This window comes from Octodon degus, unplaced genomic scaffold, assembly GCF_000260255.1.
Source record: "Octodon degus isolate 3935 unplaced genomic scaffold, OctDeg1.0 scaffold00039, whole genome shotgun sequence".
In the NCBI taxonomy this organism is placed as follows: domain Eukaryota; kingdom Metazoa; phylum Chordata; class Mammalia; order Rodentia; family Octodontidae; genus Octodon; species Octodon degus.
This window is the reverse complement of record NW_004524615.1, coordinates 3089067-3112493: the sequence shown is the minus strand read 5'-3', so window position 1 is coordinate 3112493 and position 23427 is coordinate 3089067. Positions and strand designations below refer to the sequence as shown.

The following is a 23427-nucleotide window of genomic DNA, read 5'->3' as shown; positions in this document are numbered from 1 at the left end:
GGTTCTGCAAAAAAAAAAAAAAAAAAAAAAAAAAAAAAAAAAATTTCAGAAAAGGACAGAGCCTAGCATGTCACCCCATGGAACGGACAAACTGGAAGTCCAGTGAGACTTGGGGTCTCATGTGTTTCTTTTCACTGTTCTTCAGTTATAAACAGTGCTGTGCCCTGCGCTTATCTTCTGAGATAATCTGATTAATGCATTCTGCCTAAAATCCAATCCAAACATTTTACTCTATGTATGTTAGATTCAGTTTCCTTCCCTATAACTCTCTATTGAAAATGTTGTGAAGATTTAGACTCTAATGGAAATAAAGCATTTAAAAAAACAAGGAAGACAAGAATCTAAAAACTTGGAAATCAGTTGTTAAGTAATTAAATATGACTTAGAAAAAAAGAATACTTATGCATTGCCTTATTAATTGTAATGAAAGCAATTAATTTTTAACAAATGGATTTATATTATTAACTTTCAAATGCCTCAAAAATATTAAAATATCTGCCATGCATTTGTAAGAAAAAGAAAATAGACTTACACAGAGTTTTTTCATTTAATGCATAATAACCGTCTCTGTTAGGTGTCCTCTTTTGTTCCATTGGAAAAGATTTAGTAGTCGAGGAGTATACAAAGTGCAATGGGCGGCACTCAGATGTGCTGCCTAAAATTAGTGTGATTAATACTGTACCTCTTTGGCTTCAGAGCCTTATGAGGGTAAAGACAGACAGGACTCAAAGTGAGCTTGCTTTTGTTTTCTTACACAGATAATTTTTTTGTACTTCCCTTTCAGAGACAAAAATAGAACCAATTTTGTGTAAATTTCCCATAATTTACTTTTATTTCTCAAACGATCAGCTTTTCCTAAGTAGAGAAGACCACATGAGCAAGGAGTTACAGAAAGGAACTGCTCAGGCATATTTTCTGTGCATCTCCTTTTAAGGTCCACATAGTTTTTGAGATTTAACTATATTTGTCTGTCTAGATTAAGTTCATCCTGTCTCCTTGCTGCAGTAGTTCAGTGTTTCTATTTCCCTGTGGGTGGAAACTTGTCTGTTCCCACTTTATTCTCGGTTATAGACGCTGTCGGACCCTCGGCCACGCCTTCTGAGATGCACGTTTAGCATTTGCCCAGCAGTGTGTATTTGATCACAGAACTGCAGGGAGAGCATGGATTTGCATTTCTCTCATGTTTCCCAGCCACCAGGCCCTGGTGATCAGACACAGAGGAGACTGTCCCTGTCTCACACGGGCTGTGATGGTGGCGCTTAGTACAGAAACTTTTTTCCTATTCTTAGCAGCATTTGAGTTTTCCTGAATCTGAGATTTCCAACATACCACGAATCCACGCATATGAGGAATTTATGCGATTTTATATTCCCAGCCAGATATTCTGTGGTCTCTGCTGCCCTAGCTACTTCTCTCATCACTGAGACGCGGTGCTGCAGGCCCGCAACTGGAAGGAGGAAGGGGTTTTTTGGCTCACAGACTGTAGCAGTTTCAGTGCAGTTTGCTGATTGCAAGGCAGGGCAGCACAGCAGGAGGTGTGATAAGGAGGAGCGGTCCAGGCAGGGCAGCCAGGAACAGAGAGTGATCGAGAGAGGAGGGGGCTAGACTTGGCCAGGCCACGTCCCCAGTGACCACCTCCTCTGCCGGGCTCTGCCCGCAACATCACATTCAGCTCAGACTCATCAGTGGACCAGTCCAGTATGAGCGTCACACACCCATGATCCAGCACATGAGGCTTTGGGGGACATCTAGACAGAAACCATAACACCCGCCCTGTTTGTTAGCAATGTTTTTTTACTTCCTGATTTTTTACTTCCTGATTTTTTACTCAACTAAAACTTTATCAGTAACTTATTTTTAATAGCTTAGCTCCTTTAATAAATTCCTATTCTTATTTTGGATCTTTACATACGAGTTTTACAATCATTTTGACTGTTCATAAAAATATCCTTTTGGCTTGTTGACTAGAAACATACTTGTAGGTTAATATAGAAGCAATCATTACTTCAAGGCTGTTCGTTGTTTTCTTCCACAAATAAGATCTACATTTCCTCCCATATTCAGGCACTCTCTGACTCGTGGGATGTTTGATACTTGCCAGCACCTTTTGGCCCCTTTCGTTGTGTGCTTGTGAGAGCCTTTGTGTTGCTTTATGATGCGTGCTATTTTTCTCTTACATTTTAATTCGTTTATTGACATCATGAATCTTGAATTTTCCTATGTTGATCTCATGTCTAGAAATCCTGCTGACTCTAATTATTAGTTCTAATAATTTTCCCATGAAACATCGCACTAATTTCTAAAGTAAATAGAATGATTGTCTTCCTTTTCTCATGTATTTCTCATTCCCTCTTATTTCAGTTGCATTGACTAGAACTGCTACTATAATGCTGGAAACTGGTAAGGACAGTGGCTCTTTTGTGTCGTGTTTCCAAATTAATGATAGTATTTGTAAAGTTTTGCTACAAGCAATATACTTTCCTGGTGTCCCAGTGGTTGATCTTTTCTAAATGAATGCTAGCTCTTAAGTAAGAGTTTTCCTTATTAAGAGGATCATACCAGTTCTCTCCTATTCTTTGCTTATGTGGGAAGTTTCATTGGCTTTGTTTTAGGCTAAGTTCTTTATAATGCAAAGTATTTGTTCATGGTGTACCAGATTACTACTTTACATTTATTTTCATTATTAAGATGAGATTACGTTTTATTCTTCGTACACCATTGTTTGCTATTATATTAATGGGTAACTTAAGCAACTTTCTCTGTTTTTCTCCTCTAAAAGTTTGTATTAAATGACATATTCCTTGAATATCTAAGGAAATCTATCTAAAATCTTGTAGGATTTGGAGAAAGGGGTGACTCCAGATTTTTTACTTTCTTTTTGAGTCAGAAATATTTTATAGGGCTCGCCAAATAGCTCAACAAATTAAAATGCCTGCAAAAAAAAAAAAAAAAAGTGCCTGCAAGCAGGTACGGGGATGGGGGTTCGATCCCCAGGCCTGCTGTGCTGGCACTTGAGAGTGGGCACAATCCCAGCTCTTGGGAGGCTGCAAACAGGTGGATCACTATGAGTCTGATCTGGTAGTGAGACCCCAAACACCTTGTAGACATTTTCCTAAAAAATACAAAAGAAATAAATCTTGTATAGAAAAACACTTCAGTATTTTAAAGGGATTCAGCAGCTTAATCACTGCTTTGCTTTGCTGTCTTGCGATCAGCATGTTGACCGCAGCCTGGCAGCCGTTGCCTTCCAGACATTGTTCACTTGTTGTTTCTGATGTCAAGGGTGTCCTGCTCAAAGACTACCTAGGAGAATTGTTTTCAAAGACCATTTTCTGTTTATTGCTGTTTCTCACTTGTTTATTATTCTGCACTGTGTTAGATTACTTATTTCAGGTTCTTTAGTCCTGCGGTTTTATTACATCCTTCTGTTTTCTTTGAACTTTGCTCTTCTGTTTTCTTAATTCCATAGCTGAATGTTTGTTTTACATTTTGCAATAATTTTCTTTAGCTTGCCTGCGAACAATCCCCCAAACCCCCCTCGCGCGTTCCACAAGTTTTGCATGTAATGCTTCCTTTGTCATTTAGTCCTAAATATTTAGTCTCTATGTCTCCAAGATAAAATAACAAGCAGTTTGTGAGGAAGGTAAGTCTGCCGTTCTGCTTTCTCCTCCATCCAGACTGAATTTTCTCCCATTAAATAATGCGATCTCTCTGATTCTTATGAATATAGGATGAGTGACTTCTATTTCTGTGTAGACTGATTTAAATCACGCTGCTCATCTCCATGACAACCCAAACCACGCAATTTAGCAAATATCTGAGACAAAGCCTGCCTTCCGGATAATTCTCCTTCTGCTCCACTTCCTCGCAGAATGCTTACATGTGTGATGATTTCCTGAAGAGCTAGAAATCTCCACTCTGCGACTGTGCATTTGTTTTTTATTATTTGTGAGATGGTTTTGATTTTTCAATTTACAGAATCGGGAAGAATAAGACAGTATTGTGATTGTTACCAGAACGTCAGGCACCTCATAAAGCTAAACAGAAATTACCACGCAATGAATGCAAAGTAGTGGCTAACGATATGCCACTCTTGTTACAAAAATCACCATATGCATTGGCCAGAATAGTGGCTGAATTCAAATATTAATCATAATATCTGTGAAAAACTGCTTCAATAATTATATAGCTTACTGAAGCAAGAAAGAGCTATGTACTTTTGCCTTAAGTACATTTTCTTTTTTCAATTTCAGGCTAGGGGAAGAAAAATAGGTTTTTCCAGATCTATGAGAATGTGACATTTTTAGCAGCAGGCGCTAGTCTTTTTTATCATAACCATGATGTTTTTTGCAAATATTACTTGAGAGCCAAATAGTTCCAGAGCGGTGTCTAAGAAATTCAATGATTTATAGGACTAATAAGAACCTTCTAGATTTCTGCTTCCCTAGCCAAGGACACAGAGGCCAGAGGCCACCAAATCATGTGTGTTTTATGCAGAGCACAAGCCCCACCACACTGCCAGCCATGCTGGCCCTGTCTCCTCCCAAGCAGGATTTGTTGGGCTCCTCCCCATGCCCAGGTGGCCCCTCCTGTCCACTCTGCCATAGAGCTATGCTGGCCTCAGTGGATGCTGGCTCTCAGGCTCTGTGGCGGCCTGCAGCATACAGACTGCCGTGGAGCTGCTCAGCAGGCGGGCAGGGGCCTCCCATCTGCTCTTGGTAACCCAGCTCTCCGTAGGAACCAAACAGGTAGCAGAAGCCCAGAAGGACAGGCGAGGACTTCTCTTCCACTGGCACTCACCTGCGCTGACTCCAGTTTTCCATGAGGCGATGTGCTTTGTCACTAAAAGGCACCTTAGTTTCCTCACCCTCGCACTTTGAAGTTTTCCTGCCTACTGTTGCTGTCTGTAAGGAGTGGCACATCCTCCAGGCCTGGCATCTTCTGTGCACAGGTGTGACACTGGGAGGGACAGGTGTGGTGCTTCTCCACTCCAGTAATGGGGCTGGGCTCAGAGCTGGGGGTGACTGCGGTCTGTTGGCTGATGTTAGCTGTGAGGAAGGCCTCAGTCTCTCCCGATGGCTAGAGGAAAACTCAGAGGTTAGCCGAGCGGCCTGGAGCGTCACAGCAGGGAAGAGATGCCCTGGAGGTAGGCCCCAAAATCTGGTGGTTCCAAAAATGCTTTCTGTGTTGCAGACAATCAGAGTAATAGAAAAAAAGTTCATTTTAAGCTAAAAGGTTTAAATAAACCCTTTAACTTAAGGGCCATTTCCTCACACCCATGTGAATCTGGCCTGGCTGAAGGTGGGGCTGTCATAGGGTCACTCTGTTTTGGTCTCTTGCATCCAGCACAGTTCATGGCAGAGCTGAGTGCTCCGCAGAGATCCACTGACTGGGCAAGGAAAGTGCTAAATGACTTGAGCCTTGCGTCTGAGCAGCGAGCCAGAGATGAGTCCCCTGGCAGGGTACAGGATGCGTGGCAGTCTCAGGCCTTCTTCATGCTCGCCTCCTTGCCCTGCGTGTGTGCAGCTGAGCTGCTTCTCTTCTGCAGAGGGTAAGCGCATGTACTCTCCCTGGAACCAGAGCTGGGCGGTAACTTGTGCCAGCCAGGAGCACACAGCAGAAACGGTGCCGAGCCATCTCCCAGTCCCACGGGAGCCCGCAGCCTCCAGTCCTGGTCACTGCCATGAGCACCAGCCCCGGCTAGGAGACAGAGGGACACCTTTGACACTGCAGCCTGGAGCCAACCAGCCACAGGAAGGGCCGAGGTCACCTCAGACCTGCTAGTGTGGGTCCCACCATTCCTGCATGCACAGATTCGGGAATAGAAACTACTTGTCATGATACAGTGTGAGCTTCGTGGTGCTTGGTGACCCAGGAAAGTGTTGCCAAGGTCCCCAGGCAACTTCACAGCTGCTGCTGGGAACCAGCACCTTGGAGCTGGTGCATGTATACTGCAGTGTGATTTTTAGAAAGACATCTGTGACTTGAGAGGTTCTGGGATGGTCCCCTTCCTGGTGTCACCTTCTGGGCCATTACAATCTCAGGGGTTGGATGAAGAGGACATGTGGTTTTCAGTATTTACACTAAATTGCAAAGATAGCCACAAGTGGCATTTAAGACAATTAGTACCCAGAACCTCATGGTGTAGTGAGATTATAGAGCTGTTGAGCAAAGGGTACAAGCTAGGAAATCTGCAGGAAGAGCCACTGGAGCGATCCACAGCACAGATGAGGACTCTGGGTAATAGCAGTGTAGTGTGTTTGGGGTCTTTGCTAAATGAGAGGATAATAGCTGCTCTTGCCCTAGAATGGGGGTTGGAAGGAGAATGGGCTATAAAATGGCAAGCGTGCTGGTCTGTTCTACCCTAGTGGTCTCTCTGGAGATAATATATAGTCATAATACACAGTATGTAATATTTAACATTGTATACCTTAAACATACACAGTAAGATTTATTTTAAATGGTACTGCACGAAGCATAAAGGAGAGCTTGGGTTATAAGAGAATGTTAGGAGAGCGAGTGGACTCTGCTGAGGAATGCGTGAGGAGACAGCAGCGGCGCGTTTCCCGGGCCTGGAGCGAGCATGCTGCTGAAATGACATTCAGCCTCCTGCTTTTCATATTCTGTGCCTGTAAGTGCATCTGAGTACAAGGTCATCAACTTGTGAAGACGGTAATTATATCCTTGTGCTAGTTTTTAATATTTTTAAGGGATAATAGCAAGCTAAAGATCCAGATTCCTATTCTGAGCCTGCCACTTAACATTAATGAAATCTTTGGTAAAACATGTATGTGTTAGGCCAGCCAAATAGCTCAGCGGGTTAAAGCACCTGCAAGCAGGCGCAGGGGCCGGGGGTTCAATCCCAGGGCCTGCTGTGCTGGCCCTGTCCTCGGGGCACGCTGAGATGGCAATTGAGACTGGGCGTGGGGACACATCTGTAATCCCAGCTCTTGGGAGGCTGTAAACAGGCGGATCACTACGAGTCCGATCTAGTAGTGAGACCCTGAACACCCTGTAAATCCTTCCCTAAAATACAAAACAAAAACATTATGTCTTGGGAATATTAATTTCCTCAGTCCTTAAAACTATGCCTTCGTAGCCATCTGCTGTGAGCAGAAGCTGAGCCTGCAGGTCTCTCCAGCTTGTTTTGATTTTAAGGCCTAGGAGTCTACAACTCTTCCTCATCAGGGTAAGCTTGAAAACGCCAGACACATGCCATCAGCTGGTGCTCTCAACTGTAGGTTTGGATTGATTGCCCAGGTTAGTTTACAGAACTCAGGACACAGACAGTGTTATGATTGGAGTTGCTGAGGTTGAAATGATTATATGTCACATTTTTATTAAAATCCCTCCTTTCCAAGGATACTCTCTCCATGGTGTAGTAATTCTGCTGTTGCTAAAAATACACGTTAGCACAAGGCCCAAGACTAGATCCGAGCTAGGGGGGCAAGTGTGGCTGCCTAACGGGCTTGGACTGCGGCTCTGTGTGCTGTGCAGAGTGGCATCCACATCAGCACTGTGTCTCCACAAACAAATTCCAGCTGTCTCTCTGATTCTGCTTGTTAGCGGGAATTTCACTGCAGAGCCACAGGAGCAGTAAGCAGGTAGCACCGCGCTGCTGTTCCCAAGACTGCCTGTGACGTACAAGTCCACTGTGGCCCTGAAATGTCCTGACAAGTCACGGCAGTGTTCCTGCCATGGAGCAAGAGCTGTGCTTTCTCCAGGAGTGGCACAGGACATCGTGCAGCGACAGCTGCTCCCAAAGCGGTGTCCTGCCTCAGCTGCCCAGGCCTCTGGGGACCCGCCCGACAGTGTCACAGCGGCCGGCACATGTGCGCACGTTTGCAGCCCAGGGCTGTGTTTCTCGCTGGGTGTTGGTGCTGGTCTTCACGCAGCTTCGGTCTTCTTCCCTCCTTCCCCTTCCCCTCCCTGGCTCCGCCCTCCATCTCTCAGTCCCTTGGCAAAAAGACCTTTGTAAAATCTGTCTTCAGGTTTCCTCTCTCTTTTATTTTGCTGTTTTTGCTGTTTTACTTCTCTATACTTTGGGTTTCACATAGAAGAAAAACCATATGAGATTTAAGCCCATACGTCTGATCTATTTCACTTAACATCACAGCCTCCAGGGGGATCCATTTTCCAATGCATAACTCAAGTTGATCCTTCTTTATGGCAGAGTAGTACTCCAGTGTGTGTAAACACCACATTTTTCTTTATTAATTCATCTCTTGATGGACAACTTGAAAAATTCACAGGGGCCAGGGACACTGGACCCAAAGTACCTCATACCATAGTGAGCAGGTGACTTCTGTGGATGGAAACACCGAAGTGACTTGGTGTTCTTGTCATTGAGCATGACCTCTCTCAGCTCTTTGCTCTGCACATAGCCTGCAGGTGACCTGAGAGCGGGTTTGTGTCTTACACTTCCAGGCGTGGACCTGCTGATGGGCGCGGGAAAGCTTGGACCCTCTTTAGCTGGCTGAGATGATGGTCAGCTCTCCTTAGCGTTCTGCCACTTGTAAAGCAGGTGTCATGTGCACTTTTCCTCACTTATGGGCCAAGGTGACTCAGCTATCGGCAGCAATCTCAGGACACAATCAAGCTCAAGAAAGACACGGTAAAGAGAGGGATCCTGGCCAGCTCTGTGCTAGAGAGCGCGCTGCCTGGGGTCCCAGCAGGTCTGCTGGTCCCAGTGGCCTGTCTTCAGACAGCACGGCTCCAGCCCAGGCAGCAGGCGACGCACAGCCGTCAGGCATGCACACCAGTTTCATCCCTGCTGCTGTGTGGGGGCTGAAGCCTTCTGGGAGGTATCACCTGACACAGGGCCCTGGGGGCCTTTTCAGGTTCTCAGTATCCTGAACAAAGAATTGGACAGGACCCAGAAAGGACAGCAGGGGTGGAAGAGAAGTGCACTCTGCCCCCTGAGGGAAGGCTGGGCCAAGGGCTCATAGAGCCGGAGGATAAGGGAAAGGGCCTTGAATGCGAACCTCTGCCTGCCTTCCTCTCAGCTGAGGCCCCACAGTCCTCCTATCCAACTTACCTTATGCAGACTTCCTATGCAAAAACTACTTTGGCTTCCTGTTACATGTAAATGATCAAAACTGGTGCCTTTTGATTGGTGGTGCCCACAGAAAATGAAGGATTGAAAAGAGCATCTTCTGATTGGTCCCGTAAGCAACACCAGATTCAAATGAAGGATGGGTCCAGAGTAGCGCTTTCCTAATTGCTCCTGTGCACAGCCATACTAGTGTACCGCACAGGGAGCATCCCCCTCTGTGGACCTGTCTTAGTGTTGTGCTGGCCTGTAGACCCTCTCCAGATGAGTGAGGGAACACCAGAAGCCACTAGTCTTTGGTTTTATTGGAGGGAGTAAGGTCACTGTCTGAAGGGTCCCCAAGAAGTGAAGCTCCACCTTCAAAGAGCAGTGGGAAGGCCCCAGGGTACCTGCTGATCGCAAGCAGGGATAGACACTGCAGTGGGATCCGTGCTGCTGCCCCTCAGTGCCAGGTCTGTGTTCTCATCATGGCTTCCAGCTGCAGGCCAGGCAAGTGTCTGCTCCCTGCCTCTGTGATCAGCCAGAGCTGGACCTGTGGTGGAGCCGGAGCTGACCATGCAGGCTCTCTGTCCAAGGCTCATGACAAGAAGCGTCTGAGCGCTTCCCACTCCATGCATGTGTGACGAGCCACCTGTGTCGCACATGGTGGCGACTCAGGGAAGAGTGTGCTTCTTTTCTGTTTGATTGACAAGTAGTGATGCTAGTGTGCACTGTGCTGCACATGCAATGTGGCTGGCTTGGTGCAGGCGTGCACCTGTTGCACGTCCATGTCACTGCCACTGGATTAGGGTATAGCATTTGCCCACCTTCTGGCAGCTCCTCTGCCCTCTTGTTAATGTGGTGGCTGCTTTGGCTCTGAGTTACGCATGTGCAACCCTCCAGGGTGCCGAGTGGTGATTCACTCTTACTTTATTCCTGCATGACTGGCCTATGTGGAAACACCTCTGCACTCCACTCCTTAGTTATTTCATCTACCACTTGGGTTCTATTTTTTATTCCTATAGCAAAAGCAGCCCTGAACATTTTCATGCATTTTGTGAGTCATATGTACTCTTCTCTTGGATGGAGATGGGTGTTCAGGAGAGAAATTTCTAGGTCATTCTGTAGTCCATGCTCAGCTGTGGTAGTCCAAGCCAAACCAAGTTCCCGATTCCAAGGTGAAGGCAGCAATAGACAGGCTGTCAGGTTCTGAGTTGCTCCATAGGCTGTGTGGACAGTTTTCATTCTGATAGCCTTCACTTCTGACAACTGTCTATCCATGTCTCTGCTTTTATAACCATCCTTGTTACTAACTGCCAAGTAAGGGGTAGACAGTAATGTCGTATTAGACAGTCCACTCTAATGTTCAAATGAGAGTTGGTTTAGAGTTGGTTTCTTTTCTTTTTTTTTTTTTTTCAGGTGGGGGGTTGTCAGGGTCTCACTATGCAGCTCAGGCTGGCCTTGAGTTCACTTTGCAGCCCATGCTGGTCTCGAATTTACAATAATCCTCCTACCTCAGCCTGCTGAGTGCTGGAATATAGGCACCACCACACCCCAGTGGCTTGGAGTTTATGAAACAATATAATATAGTACACATTTTATAGTATTATTTTATAAAGAATCACCCAAAGAACCATATACAAGTGCACACGCTAAACACCAAAGAATTCAGCTGAGGACCTGGATTTTAATGTCCTGCACGAGCCCAGCTGAAGACCTAGAGCCCATAGCAATGCCTCCCACACATCCAACTGGAGGCCCAAGCCCACGACAAGTCTCATGCAGGCCCACTTCCGGATCTGTGCTGGGAAGGCCCTAATGTCAGTGGTGGAAACCAGGAAGTCTGTGCCAGCAGGATGAAGGTCCTGTGCAGCAGGCTGAGAGGTCTGCACAGAAGCTAGGAAGTGATGCTCAAGGTGAGCACCAGAGCTCCCCCAAATGTACCCCAGCCATCCTCAGCAACAGTAAGGTCCCAAGCTCTTCTCGCAATGAGGAAAGCTGAGTTTCTGTCAGGAAAGCCAATGCAACAAGCTTCTCCAGGAGGCTGAGTAGTGCACCATCTTCCCCTCGAGAGCCAGGAAGCAATGCTCAAGATGAGGACCAGCGCTCTTCCAAGGTGAACCCTAGCCATCCTGAGTGACAACAAGGTCCCAAGCTCCTCCTCTGGCAAGAACAGCCAAGTTCATCAGGGAGACTAGCATGACATCAGGATCACCCAGCAGAACAGCCCAGGAGAACCGGCAGCTTCCTGCAGCTCCAACAGCTTCTCTGTTCTGCCTCTTGTGCTGCTAGCAACAACCCTCAGGTGCCCTCCCCCACCCGGTACCACACTGTAACAGTTGAACACGTTAGAAATCCACTGCAGTAGGAATGCAAGCATTATTATAAGTTAAGTAACTTTGGTTTTAGAAAAGTAATTAAAATATGTGATAGGCTGGCTTGATTCTTGTTTATAAAGATGCTTTTCATACTACACACAAATAGATGGTAGACAGATGATAGAGGATAGGTGACAGATAGAGGATAGATGATAGGAAGCCAGTGAGCACAGTGGCACCCTGGCACTCACCGCTGACCTATCCCAGGAGAGGTGCTGAGCATCATATTGTTTCTGCCAAAGTGAGGGCTGCTCACAGGTAGCCAGCGCTGAGGCCTGGCTTGCGCACTGAGTACCAAACAAATGCCCAGGACCTTGACAAGATGTTTCCTCCAGAATGCACTGGAAACCAGAGCAACTCAAAGGCATCCAGTGCCGAGAGCTGGCTGTATGATGCAGAATGAAAGAGTGCATAGGCCCGTGGGAAGCACCAAGTTTGCACGGTTTTAAGCTGTGAGCCGCAGCCGCTGCCAACCCGAAGGACGGCGGCGGCACTCACTGATGCACTCGTCACTCCCATAGGAGTGGACGAATGGCCCTTTTCCTAGTTCCCTTCCCAGTTTCCTCTCAGGGCAGGCTGAGAGTGATCTGTGCCACCCTTGGAGGCAGGGGCTTCTGTCATGCTGTACAGGACGTAGGACCACAGGACTTAGGGTTGCCTGTCTGGGTTCAGGCCCCGATCTACCTGATGCTAGGATAGCTGTGACCAAGCCACCACTTGTCCTGGTCTCCATCCTCTCCCTTGTGGAGTGGGAGCCTCACTGCATGTCCCTTGGGGATTCCAGAGGTCATGGGGGAGCAGTTTCAGAGGCACAGTGAGGGGCCTGGTGCAAGCGCCCAGGACCGCAGCAGCCCGAGTCTTCACCCCCACCTGGGCCCGTACCTGCACGTCCAGATGTGTTATCTTCTGCGCTCACCTCAGGGGATCCAGGGTCTGCACTTCTCCAGGAGGGAAGGACAGGAAGAAGAAATGGGTCCCACAGAAGATGAGGGTCAGAGGACAGAGGGCAGGGGACGGTGGCTGCAGTGGCCCCCAGTATCTTGCTCCATGCATCAAGAGTGGACTCTTTCCAGAATTCCAGCATTGTGCAGAAAGTGCTAAGCCTTGTCTTTTTTCCAAGGAGTAAGGGATGGGAATCTCTGGAGCATGGGACTCCAGAGCCTCACTTTTCCTTGCCAGGTGAAGATGAGGAACAGGCACAGTTGGCCCACACACATTGCCAGTGAAGAACTGAAAGAAATGAATAAACTCACTTAAAGTAAGCTAATCAGCATGTTGATGGGTCAGCTGGAAAACACTTTGGGGTCAGCAGTGTCCCCAGAGACTTCCCACCAGCTGCTACCAAGGGCTATGAGCATGGACAGTGAGCTTGTTCTGGCCTGCAATGCATTCATGTGTAATTCTCACCAACTCTTTGTCCTTTTGGTCTATGATTGACCTAAGAAATGGATTCACCTTGAACTCAGATTAAGGGTTTGGTGTCAAGCAGCACTGAGCTGTTACCTGGACAGGTTTAGTGCTCAGGTAAATCAAGAAACCCAGCCCTGTGCTGTACTGTGCAGGACCACATGCCACCCAGGTGCCACGTTGGGATAGTGGGTCGAGGTCTCAGTGCAGGGCCTTTGACTCAGCCTTTCCCTGCCTGTGCGCACAAACATACAAGGTGAGACCCAACCAAACCAATGTTTCGCATTTAGTGCTGTGTCTGATACAAAAGGTGCTGCATTTCTCCAGTAAGTGAATGCAAGTGAGACAGCTTCCCACCCTTTGGGAAGATCTAGGAGGGCTGAGGCAGAACTGAGATGAAAAGGTAGTTCTCACTGGTACCCTGATTTTGCCTGAAGGATGGAAGCCAGCTTGGTGGAGGACCTTCATCTGCTCCTCCTTCCAGAAGCTGCACGTGGGGCTAAGTCCTAGGCCAGAGGTGTGAGCACACCCGTGGTGTGAGACCATGGAGCTGGCTGGAAGCACTGCGCCTGTCCAGCCGAGGCTGCTGCCAAGGCCGCAGGCACGTTTTCCTTCAGACATCAGGATGCGGCGGACTCCGAGTGATCACATTTGTCTGTAGGACCTGAGGAAGTCCTCCCGAGGCACACTGCAGCTGCATCAGGGTTTTCTCTGGACAGTGGATTTTCCTTCTTTATCAGTTTTCTTTTTCACATTTTAATTTTATAAGCAAATATAATTGGAATCTGATAAAATGTGTCACAAATCATTTTTTTAAGGAGAAAGAAAACCAAAAACAACATAAAGACAAAGCAAAGCAATATAAGATGATAAAAAATGGTAAAGAATTTCAAATCAAGAATAGAAAATCATTGATCACTTTTATCAGTGGCCCCATAATCTCCTTGATCAGAAAATTTGGGACACAGCTGAGTTACAGGATGTTATAGTACAAGTTCTCCTATGTCCTGAGTCTTCACTGACCTTGAAAGGGTAGGGCCAAAATGTTGGCTGTGCTTGCAGCCCTTCTTTTTCTCTAATTTTTGGTCTGCAAACTTAAGTTGTTAACCCTCCAAAAGATAAGCTTAATGATATTATTACCCTATAACAGGCAGTTGAGCTTAACCTCACTGTCTGAATATCCAGCACCTTAGACATAACATGAAACAGGTATTTTCCATCAAGTATTGACATGTTAAACTTTAAATCCCTACAGAATGTGCGGGGGAAAAAAGAAAAAAAATAAAAGAATAAAAAATAGGAATAAACAATTGTATATTCTTACACAGAAATTTAGAAATCTAACCATATGCAGCATTGTAACAGGATAGTCCTATGACATTTATTTTCTTCTCTCTTGTTTTCATTTATTACTTTTTTTAAAAAAACAAACATTTACTTGAGAGACAGTATAGCAATAGTTGGTATGACATGACAAGCAGTACATATTTAGAAGACCTAAGGAGAGTCACATGGAGAGAAAACATTCTCTCAGACTTTCACAGAGAGCACATTGGTCAAGCAATGGCTGTGACTCATCCACATGGCTGACACTGACAAAGGATCTACAAACTGTAGTGCAGGGTTTCAGGGTAAATTCCGAGGGGATTGACTAATCTTGTCAGATACAAAACTTATGTTTTGTTATATAGGTCTTGCTTTATCTTAGTCTTAACCATCCAGCAGAAAAGTATAAAAACAAGATGTAAAAAGTAAAGTCATATTAATATGCTGAGCTGTAAAAGTCTCAAATCAACAACTTCAGACATTGCCAGTCTTACGGATAACCCGCTACTATTACGGACAACTGGGGCATATTGGATTATTTTGCTGAATTCACACACCTACAATATTTAAATGGCAATGGAATACCCATCTCTGAGAAAACTAAATTAAAAAAGGGGATACAAATAAAGGACCATTTTGTATCTGTATATACAAAATAGTTAGGATAGATATACCGCTACTTTCTCTTAATTCAATGAGAAGAAAGATTTGTACTAATAGCGTTTAGACAAGATATCATGTCTGTATCTTTTACTATGAATAACCACTATGAAGACAACAATATGCAATGTATTAATTACTGTAACTGTCCCACTAATTGGTTTTGAAACTCTCTCATTGCTATTTGTTTAAAAAAAAGAATAGAAAATCAACAGTGGTTGTTATATATTTTTATCATCAAATTTGTTCAGATTATCAGACATCGGCATGCAAGATTGATCAAACAATTAAACATTAACTCTTCCTTTCAATAAATGTTAATTTTTGTCCTTGTCCTTTTGATATTTTTTAACTTAGTTTCAAGAGGATATAAAATAATAGTTGAGACATGAGAGACGATGCACACTTGGGAAAACAAGAGGGAAAGTTGTGAGCGGTGGTTGTCTAATTGCAAATTGCCACCATCGGGGTATGCAGTATGAATCACTGGGGAGGTGTGCTCTTGCAGCCTAGTGCACTAGCTCGGAGGCACAGGCGAGCGGCCTAGGAATCTGGGTCACAGTCCTCGGTCCTCAGTGGACTTCCTCCCTCACCTGTACCCTGAGAGCTGCCATCCATCCCCTGCAGGCCATAGCCCTGCTGAGTGCCTGGTGCGCAAGGGGAAGGTGGTGGTGCACGGCATGGTCTAGGGCCCATCAGAGTGCTAGGCCGGGATTGTAGGGCTGCTGCAGTGAAGGCAGAGAAGTCGGCCAGTGGTGAGCATGAAATGATTCCTCCTGTCTCCCCATCTTCTTGTCTCCCATGGGGGAAGTCCAGAGAAGGGTGTTTTACATGAGTACCTTCCTGTTTGCAGCTCATATTTCTCCAGTGTTCAGCAAGTAATCCAGCAGACAGATGTCACAGCACAGAGTCATCATTCTGCATTTTAAAGGGAAAAACTGGCCATTTCAATGATATATTAGAACTCAAAGGATTACGATTATATGCCACATGTGGAAATCAGAATACAGGTGCAGAACCAGAGCTGGCTGTGAACTTGGCTCAAAGCAAGGAGAGGGCAAAGAATAAAACCTAAGTGTGGCCACCAGGGTGGGAAGTGCGTGGCATCTAAGAACCTGTCCCTGCAGCAAAAGACTGGACACTGAGGCCCATGCACGTGGCAGTGGGGGGGGGTGCCCTCCTGGGCATGGGCACCCCAGTTCCATGTCCTCTGAGCTCCCTTTGCAAGAGCAATGCCAAGTCCGTGGTTCCAGGTGTTCAGGACCACTGTCACCAAGGTGACTTCATCTGCCCCCATCCTCAGTCCCCGTGTGGACTCAGTCATCAAGACTGTCCTAATTCCAAGAGTGAGAGTACACATTACACCACAAGACTGGTTCATTTAAGTGCCAAAACTTTCACATTCTCTGCTTCAATGTGAGACTCCTGTTGCACAGGTCACAGTGTAATTTTTGAAGTGGAGAAATCTGATCAGGGAAAGGAGGTGTAGGTTCTCAGCTGTCATTTATCTTGTGTTGTCCCTCTACTCCACAAAACCTGAGGAGAACCAGAAAAAGCAGCCAAGAGGCACTGGACACAGGCTCACAACCCCAGGGACCCAAGCTAAGGTGACTAGGCCAAGCTGACACAGAGGAGCAAGTGTCAAGCCACCCACATACTGTTCATCTGTACCCTCGAAAGTTGTGTGTCTTTATTACATTTTGTGTGACTCAACACCTTAAATTATCAATTCTTAGGCTGCCTTCTGTTTTCCAGCCGGCTTTCAGAGTTTTCCCCATACTCTAAGGTGACAACTTGCTTACTCTCAATCCAAATTGGAAGTCCCCCAAGCAGCGGTGAGCCTAAGGGTGCAGGGATTCCCTGGACCCCGCTTATTCTGGTGCTTTTTTTCTCTGCAGCGCCCAAGCCCTGGACATCGGGATCCTGGACATCTTTGGCTTTGAAGAATTTCAGAAGAATGAGTTTGAACAGGTAAGTAGGCTCTCTGTTGAAAACTGTAAACTTTCCTTGCTTTTCAAGTAAATTAGCTCTCAATTGAATAGAGATGATCATGTAATTATATTCAAATCCAACTTTAAACAAGTATCATACTCTAGTGTTTCAAAATGATCATACGAAGATTGTTGATCATGCATTCATTTTATGTGGCCCTCTAAATAACTGGCATAGTCACGCCTTATACTGCAGTATTTGTTTTAAAAGGTAATTAAGAAGAAGGGCTGAGTTGTGTTCATGGAAATGAAATTTTTGCTAGGGCAGGGGGGCAGAGAATGTATTTAAAATCAGGGCAAAAGCCTTCAGAATCATTGACCAAACATCAAAGTGGAAATACTCTTATTTCACCAGCTGATGTTTATAGATTCACCTCCAGGTGACGTTCACATGTGAGACTACTGGAAATTCACAAAAGTACCCTTGAGAGATGTTGGCTAGTATTAGTTCACCCACAGCATAGAGCATTTTAAACAATACTGCAGTATTTAGGGAACTTAGTAGTACTGCATGAATGGCTTTATTAAACTATAGGTATATGTAAGATAAAATGTTAAAGAAAGTAGAAGTACAATTTGCCTTAGCAAAGAAGGAAAATAGACCTGTGAGAAGGTACAGGTGGAAAGAGAGAAAATCAAGTAGCATTTATCATAGCAGTAAGTATAAATAACCATGGCACTTGGGGAGATTTTTTAATTTATAATTCCTTAGCTTATATAATTTATCATTTGCTTAGCTTTATTTTCTTACAGTCCATAATGAGTATTTAATGACATTGGACAAGGATTTAAATATAATGTGTTTGAGGGCCAGCGAGATAGCTCAGTGGACTAAGCACTTGCTTAAGCAAGCACAGGGATCACAGTTTGATCCCCAGCACCACATGCTGTGCTGGGCCCCAGGGGCACTGAGCCAGCGACCGAGTCTGGGTGTGGAGGCACACACCTGTAATCCCACTGCTGGGGAGGCTGAAAACGGGAGGATCACTATGAGTCTGAGCTGCTTAGTGAGACCCTTTACCAATTTTTAAAAAATAATACAAATAAATAAATAAATATAATACCTTTGAAACCCAGCTCTGTAACTGTGTCTGTAACCAGCAGACAGGCCTTGGCCAGGATTGTCTGTCAGTCCAGGATAAGGAAATATTTGCAGATTTGTGAGGCGGAACACAGTGGTAGAAGAAGCTGTTGCTGGCTGTCACAGTACCCTTGGGAACAAGTGTCAGGTGACCACAACTGCTGCTGGGGACACTTAGAAAGTGGTTAAAGTGCTGCCGTTTGGTTTTGTCAGCAACCATGCTAGGTCCTGTGTGGAGAACCCAGTCCTGCTGTCTCCCCGGTCCACAGTGACAGAAGCAGGCCATGTTCTTTACAGAAGTCTGCTTTGGAGTGAGGCCAAGGAGGTTCCTCTTCCTTTTGTGTGTGTTCATGCACAAGTAGCGAAGGGAAACTCCTAGTGGCTTAGTTATCTATTTATTACATCATCATCATCATCATCATTCTTCTTATTATTATTATTATTATTATTTTGTCTTTTTGTGACAGGGCCTCACTATGTAGTTTAGGCTGGCCTTGAGCTCACTTTGCAGCCCAGATGATTTTGAACTTGTACCAATCCTCCTGCCTCAGCCTCCTGAGTGCTGAGATTATAAGTGTGCACCACTATGCCCAGCTATTTATCTTTTTTATTTTTGGCTCTAAGTACCACAGCAAGGAGCATATGAATGCCCCTGGGAAGTCTTTTCTCTGCTGAAGTTCACACAGTGCCAAGGATCCCAAATGGATCCCTTACATTTTCACCTTGGAAAAGCCAAATTTACGTGTCTGTTGTGGAAGTCGCTAGGTTGCCCATGGCCTGGTGAGCAACACGTAGAAGCCACAGCTAGAACGGCATCCCGTGTGGTCCTCACTGGGCGTCTGGCTCCCTGGCTGCAGCGCCACACCCAGGCTCGTCTCTCATCTGTGCGCAGTCTGGACCGATGACAAATGCACAGCCGACTTTTACGTGGCTCCCTTAGTATTAACATGTATCTGCCTTACTGTAATTACACAAAGCCATTATTCTCTCTTTCTGCTAAATTAAGAATGCCTTTCAGAGTAGATTCATAGCCTGAGACTTCTGGGAAAGGAAGAATAGCATTTTTAAAATCTAAGAATGAATCCCTATTAAATGCCAATTTTCAGCACATATGAGTCAAATGGCAAGCCAATTCTTAGACTTCCATTATGGAAGAGATTTCTTTTAATTATCATGTTTTCTTTGCTGCTGTACATGTTAGCAATAGGAGTGTTTTAGAAGACACAATTATGTGCTTAATGATGAATTCAGACCTTGTCTTGGGCTAGAGCGAGCCATTTCCTTCTCACTTCTTTCGGGCCTCTGTGCCCTTGTCGCTGGCGCAACGCGGACTTCTCATCCCATTGCAGACTGTCAGCAAAACATTGAACAAATCAAAGCTAGAGAGACCAGTGCTTTTGTAGGCCTTTCTTTTATTCTACTTTGGATTTATTGACGGGTTTATCACTACTTGCTACACTATCTATCAACTTCTAAGGGCCGACGCAGCATTTTTTACATAACAGAAGTTGAACAAACACGTTTCCAATAAAAATTGGAAGAAGAATAACTGCATAAGGAAGCAGTTATCACACTGGAGCTGCTGGAGTTACTCCGTGTGTGTGTGTGCGTGTGCGTGTGCACGTCCTGACAGTGTTCCTCCACAGAGGCTGGGCTGACCTGTAGAAGGACATCTTGGAGGATGCGTGTGCAAAGGCGCCTCCCAGGCCTCAGCCTCCTGCTTCTGTGGAGAGCTCTTGCAGAGCCCACAAGACTCTGGCTGAAAGGACAACTCACTTCACCTCTTAGGGCATTCTGTTTTCATCTTCTCTGACATCATCTTGGATGGTGTGTGCGATTGTCACAAAGCACCTTAGATGGGTAACTTTTAAAGACCAGAATTGGTTGCTCAAATTCTGGAGGCTGGCAAACCCAAGATTCAGGGTGGCTGGCCCAGTGTGTGGGGAGAGCTTGGCATCTGTGGCTGGAGACTTCACGTAAGGTCCTCACATTGGGGAAGGGTGCGGCAGTTCTCTGGGCTTCTCTGCCAGTCCATTAGCGAGGGTGGAGCCGTGCTGGCCTACAGGGCACCTCCTCAGGGCTCCTGAAGGGAAGCACTGCCCAGCTTAGGCTTCCAGCACAGGCATTTGAGTGACACCACAGTCTGACCACAGTGAGTTTATTAGACTACTTCTACTTAAACTCTTGCTTACAAGTGAAAATAATTCTAGAATTTATGCAGTCTGATGCTTCAGTGGAGAGAAACATCTAGGCCTGTAGTACAGCCCATCCCCTGATAACTTAAATCATGTGGTCACTGTCACCTCACTCTGCACCGTGCAGCAATCTCTCACGCACTCTCATCCCCTGTTGCGCAGAGCTGGTCTCTAGTGCCCTAGGAGCATGTTCTGCAGGCCTGAAGAGGATTGTTCTGCAGTGCCTGCTCCAGCTCGAGCAGGAGGCAAGTTCAGGGCCATCCTGACAACGGTGCCCCTGAGGCGGGGCTCACAGGCAACGCCATGGGCAGAGGGTGCTGCGAGCCTCAGGAAGTGGGGAGGAAGTGGAAGGACTTCTCCTTCCTGGCAGGACTGCATATGTGGAAAACTGAAAAAGCAAATGAGCCCGCTGCTGCAGACAGTGGCCAGGGAACGATTCCAAGTAGCCTGTTGCAAGGCAGCCTGTGAAATCAATAATGTATGTTTTTTAAATCACCGTTTAGAAGATAACCATGGAAAGAAAACAAAATTTTCAATTGTTAAAATATGGAAGCAGTCCAAGGATGGGGAACTTTAAAAGATCTCTGAAAGCCCAGATAGACCTAGCAATGGAAAGCTGAGCCACACAACCAGCTGGGGTCAACTTGTCACTGCGCTGTCCCTCCCAAAGTGATCTTACAACCCAATGCATCAGCACAGCAAATTAAGAATGAATTTGCAGTTAGAACAAGTCAGTCTTATAGCTGCTAGTCAGTAGTGAATCCAGGAAATCAGTCTACATGATTGCTGATATCATAAAAAGAAAGACAACATACAGGATATGGGGCATTGTGAAAAAATACAGAGAATATTTATTTTTAAAAATCCAAGACTGGGAGCCTGCCCCGTAGCTCAGTTCTTTAAGTGGCTGCTTCAACAAAGCAGTCAGGCTCAGGTTGCTGTGGTTTGATCCCCACAACTCAAGGCAGCCAAACCTGCCCTGCAGGCGTTCGGAAAAAAAATCCAAGACTATAGAAGGTACGAAGCCATGGAGACTGCTCAGAATGCCCCTGAACCATACTCATCCCACCATTCTTGCCACCTTCTGAAGCTGCTCTGGAGCCCTCTTTCCTGAGGGAGGTGTCACGGCTGTCTGTCCTGAGTCAGCTGATGCACTCACCTCCTGGGATCAGCTGGACTTTGGGAAGAGCCGAGTCACATGGTGCAGATCCTGTGAACAGCTGGGGAAGGACACAGCATCGCGGTTTTACGAGCTGCGTGGTGGTGACAACACCACCCTGTAGTTTCCTGTCGTGTTTCTGAAGGGGCCTCTAGAATGGCTTTGAGAAGTGGCCAGCACAGTGGGACCTGTTCAGAGTGAGGGGAGGACCTTGAGGGGACATCCTGGTAATGTGTCTTTTGCTGAATGTGTTTTTGTTCAAACACTCTGCCTGGCCTAGGGTGAGACACTCACTTCAGGGGCTATGCTTCCTCTTCTCTGGGGCCTCCCCATGTGACTCTCTTCCCAAAGGCTAGGTGGCCTCTCCAGCCTGCGGGCTGATTCCCTCATGGCGTCCCAGAGCAGAGCGCCCCAGGGAGGCTGATGCCTCTAGTAGGGAGCAGCTAGGGCCCTGCCAAGTTCGAGGGCCAGGGCTGAGAGAGCCACCTCTGGGTGGGCGGGCTGCATCCAGCCTGGCCCCAGGTGGGAGAACTGGGGAAAGCTGTGTGAGGGTGGCTGCGAGTGTGGTCCTGAACTGCATGGTCTAGCCATCAGTCTTCAGGTCAAAGATCTTGAAAACTCATTTTGAAGAGATGAAAACTGAGGAGTAGTTGTAAAGAATTTCGAGTATATAAACTATACATCCAGCACCTTCTTCAAAATCCTCATGAGAGTGAGGTTCAGATGAACTCAGTAACTCACAGAAATCCCCATAAAAATGGGATCTGAATTTAGGTTTGCTTTCTTGAGTTGATTTGGAGGCAAAAGTTTCTTTAAAGATCTTCATTTAAATTTGTATTTATAGCTTACATTTTCTAAACTCTTTCCTTTTTTGAACTTACCTTCTTTTCTATATTTCTCTTAAGACACACCATTATTTATTTTACTGAGTGTAGAACAATCTCTTAGAGTCATGCCTTAAGGTACTTCCTCGGTGCAGCTTTCCACCAGATCCACTTCACATGACCAGATGGGTTAGGTGGGAGGAGAAAACAGCTATGCTTCCTCGGGGTGCAGGGGGAGGGGGAGCAGCAGCCTACAGCTTAGCATGTGCTGCAAAACATGCAAGAACCCATGCATAGGCAAAAGCACCTGAAGTCACCTTCCAGAGGAGCAGAAGGGGCTGAGGGGACCTTCAGCTCCAACACAGGGCCCTCAGGTAGAAAACCCCACATCATGTAATATGAACCCCCAGAAACTTCAGGGGGCTTTCTGCAGATTGCCAATGATGAGTACCGTTTTTTCCTCCCCCCAAGCCACTGTGATCCCTGACTCTTAGTGCCATGAGGGTGTGAAGGGACACCCGTAGCCCTCACGGCCAGGTGGTGCTCGGGGACAGCCCTGTGGGCTGCTGCTGGGCTGCTGGCCACTGCTGAGCCACACCTGGAACTCTGATGGTAACAGTGGCCCAACACGGATGATCGAACAGGCAGAAATTGTGCAGTAGTCACTGTTTCAAAAGCTGCATCCATACACCCTACATGAGAAGTGAAGGCACACCAATTATGCTGAGGTTTACCACCAAAAACAAAGAAAAACACAGTTTATCTTTGAAACATGATTAACACCATGATATAGAGAATTTAAAATAGCGGAATTGTGGCCAAAGGTTGTGTTTCCACTGCTAGGGCACAGCCTTTATTTGAATTGAGAGGCACATGTCATATATGCAATGTTCTGCACAATGCCTACGCACGTTGTTAAATATAGTTTTCAATGCTGGTCTTCACATAGCATTACAGAGAGCCTGGCAGCGAATTTGGCCAAGTGGCATGTCATGAACAGACCCTTTTTGAAGATCAATCCCTCCAGTATGGTTGCTGGCCTGTAGGGATGGCATCTTTCTTGGTTCATTTTGCAGGGGAAAACAGAATTGATGAGCCTGGGTAATCAATAATTTATGGAAGTGTGTTGGCTTGCAGTTCTGTAGGTAGAGATGTTCCTGGTCAAGGTGCCAGCAGGTTGGTGCATGCTGAGAGCCTGGTCACCACCTCTGAGGTGGTACCTCTGCCCGGGAACTTGTGCACCCTGTGCTTCCTGGGACAGAAGACAGGCTCACCCAGAGTTTGAGCTGCTCATTCTCAAAAGAGCACCCTTCTGCAGTGATGAGCTACAGGGTAGAGCCCCTGGACCCTTTGCACCTCCTTTTTTTTTTTTTTT

The 23427-nt window shown here is 46.1% G+C and overlaps 1 protein-coding gene across 1 annotated transcript in view; it reads left to right on the top strand.

The window, feature by feature from the left end:
* The window catches only part of Myo16 (myosin XVI), a 416963-nt gene that overhangs the window by 231800 nt on the left and 161736 nt on the right, over positions 1-23427 (top strand). The window contains exon 21 of the mRNA XM_023715200.1: positions 16701-16773. Coding sequence (XP_023570968.1) covers positions 16701-16773 — 73 coding nt within the window. The remainder of the gene's footprint in view (positions 1-16700; positions 16774-23427) is intronic.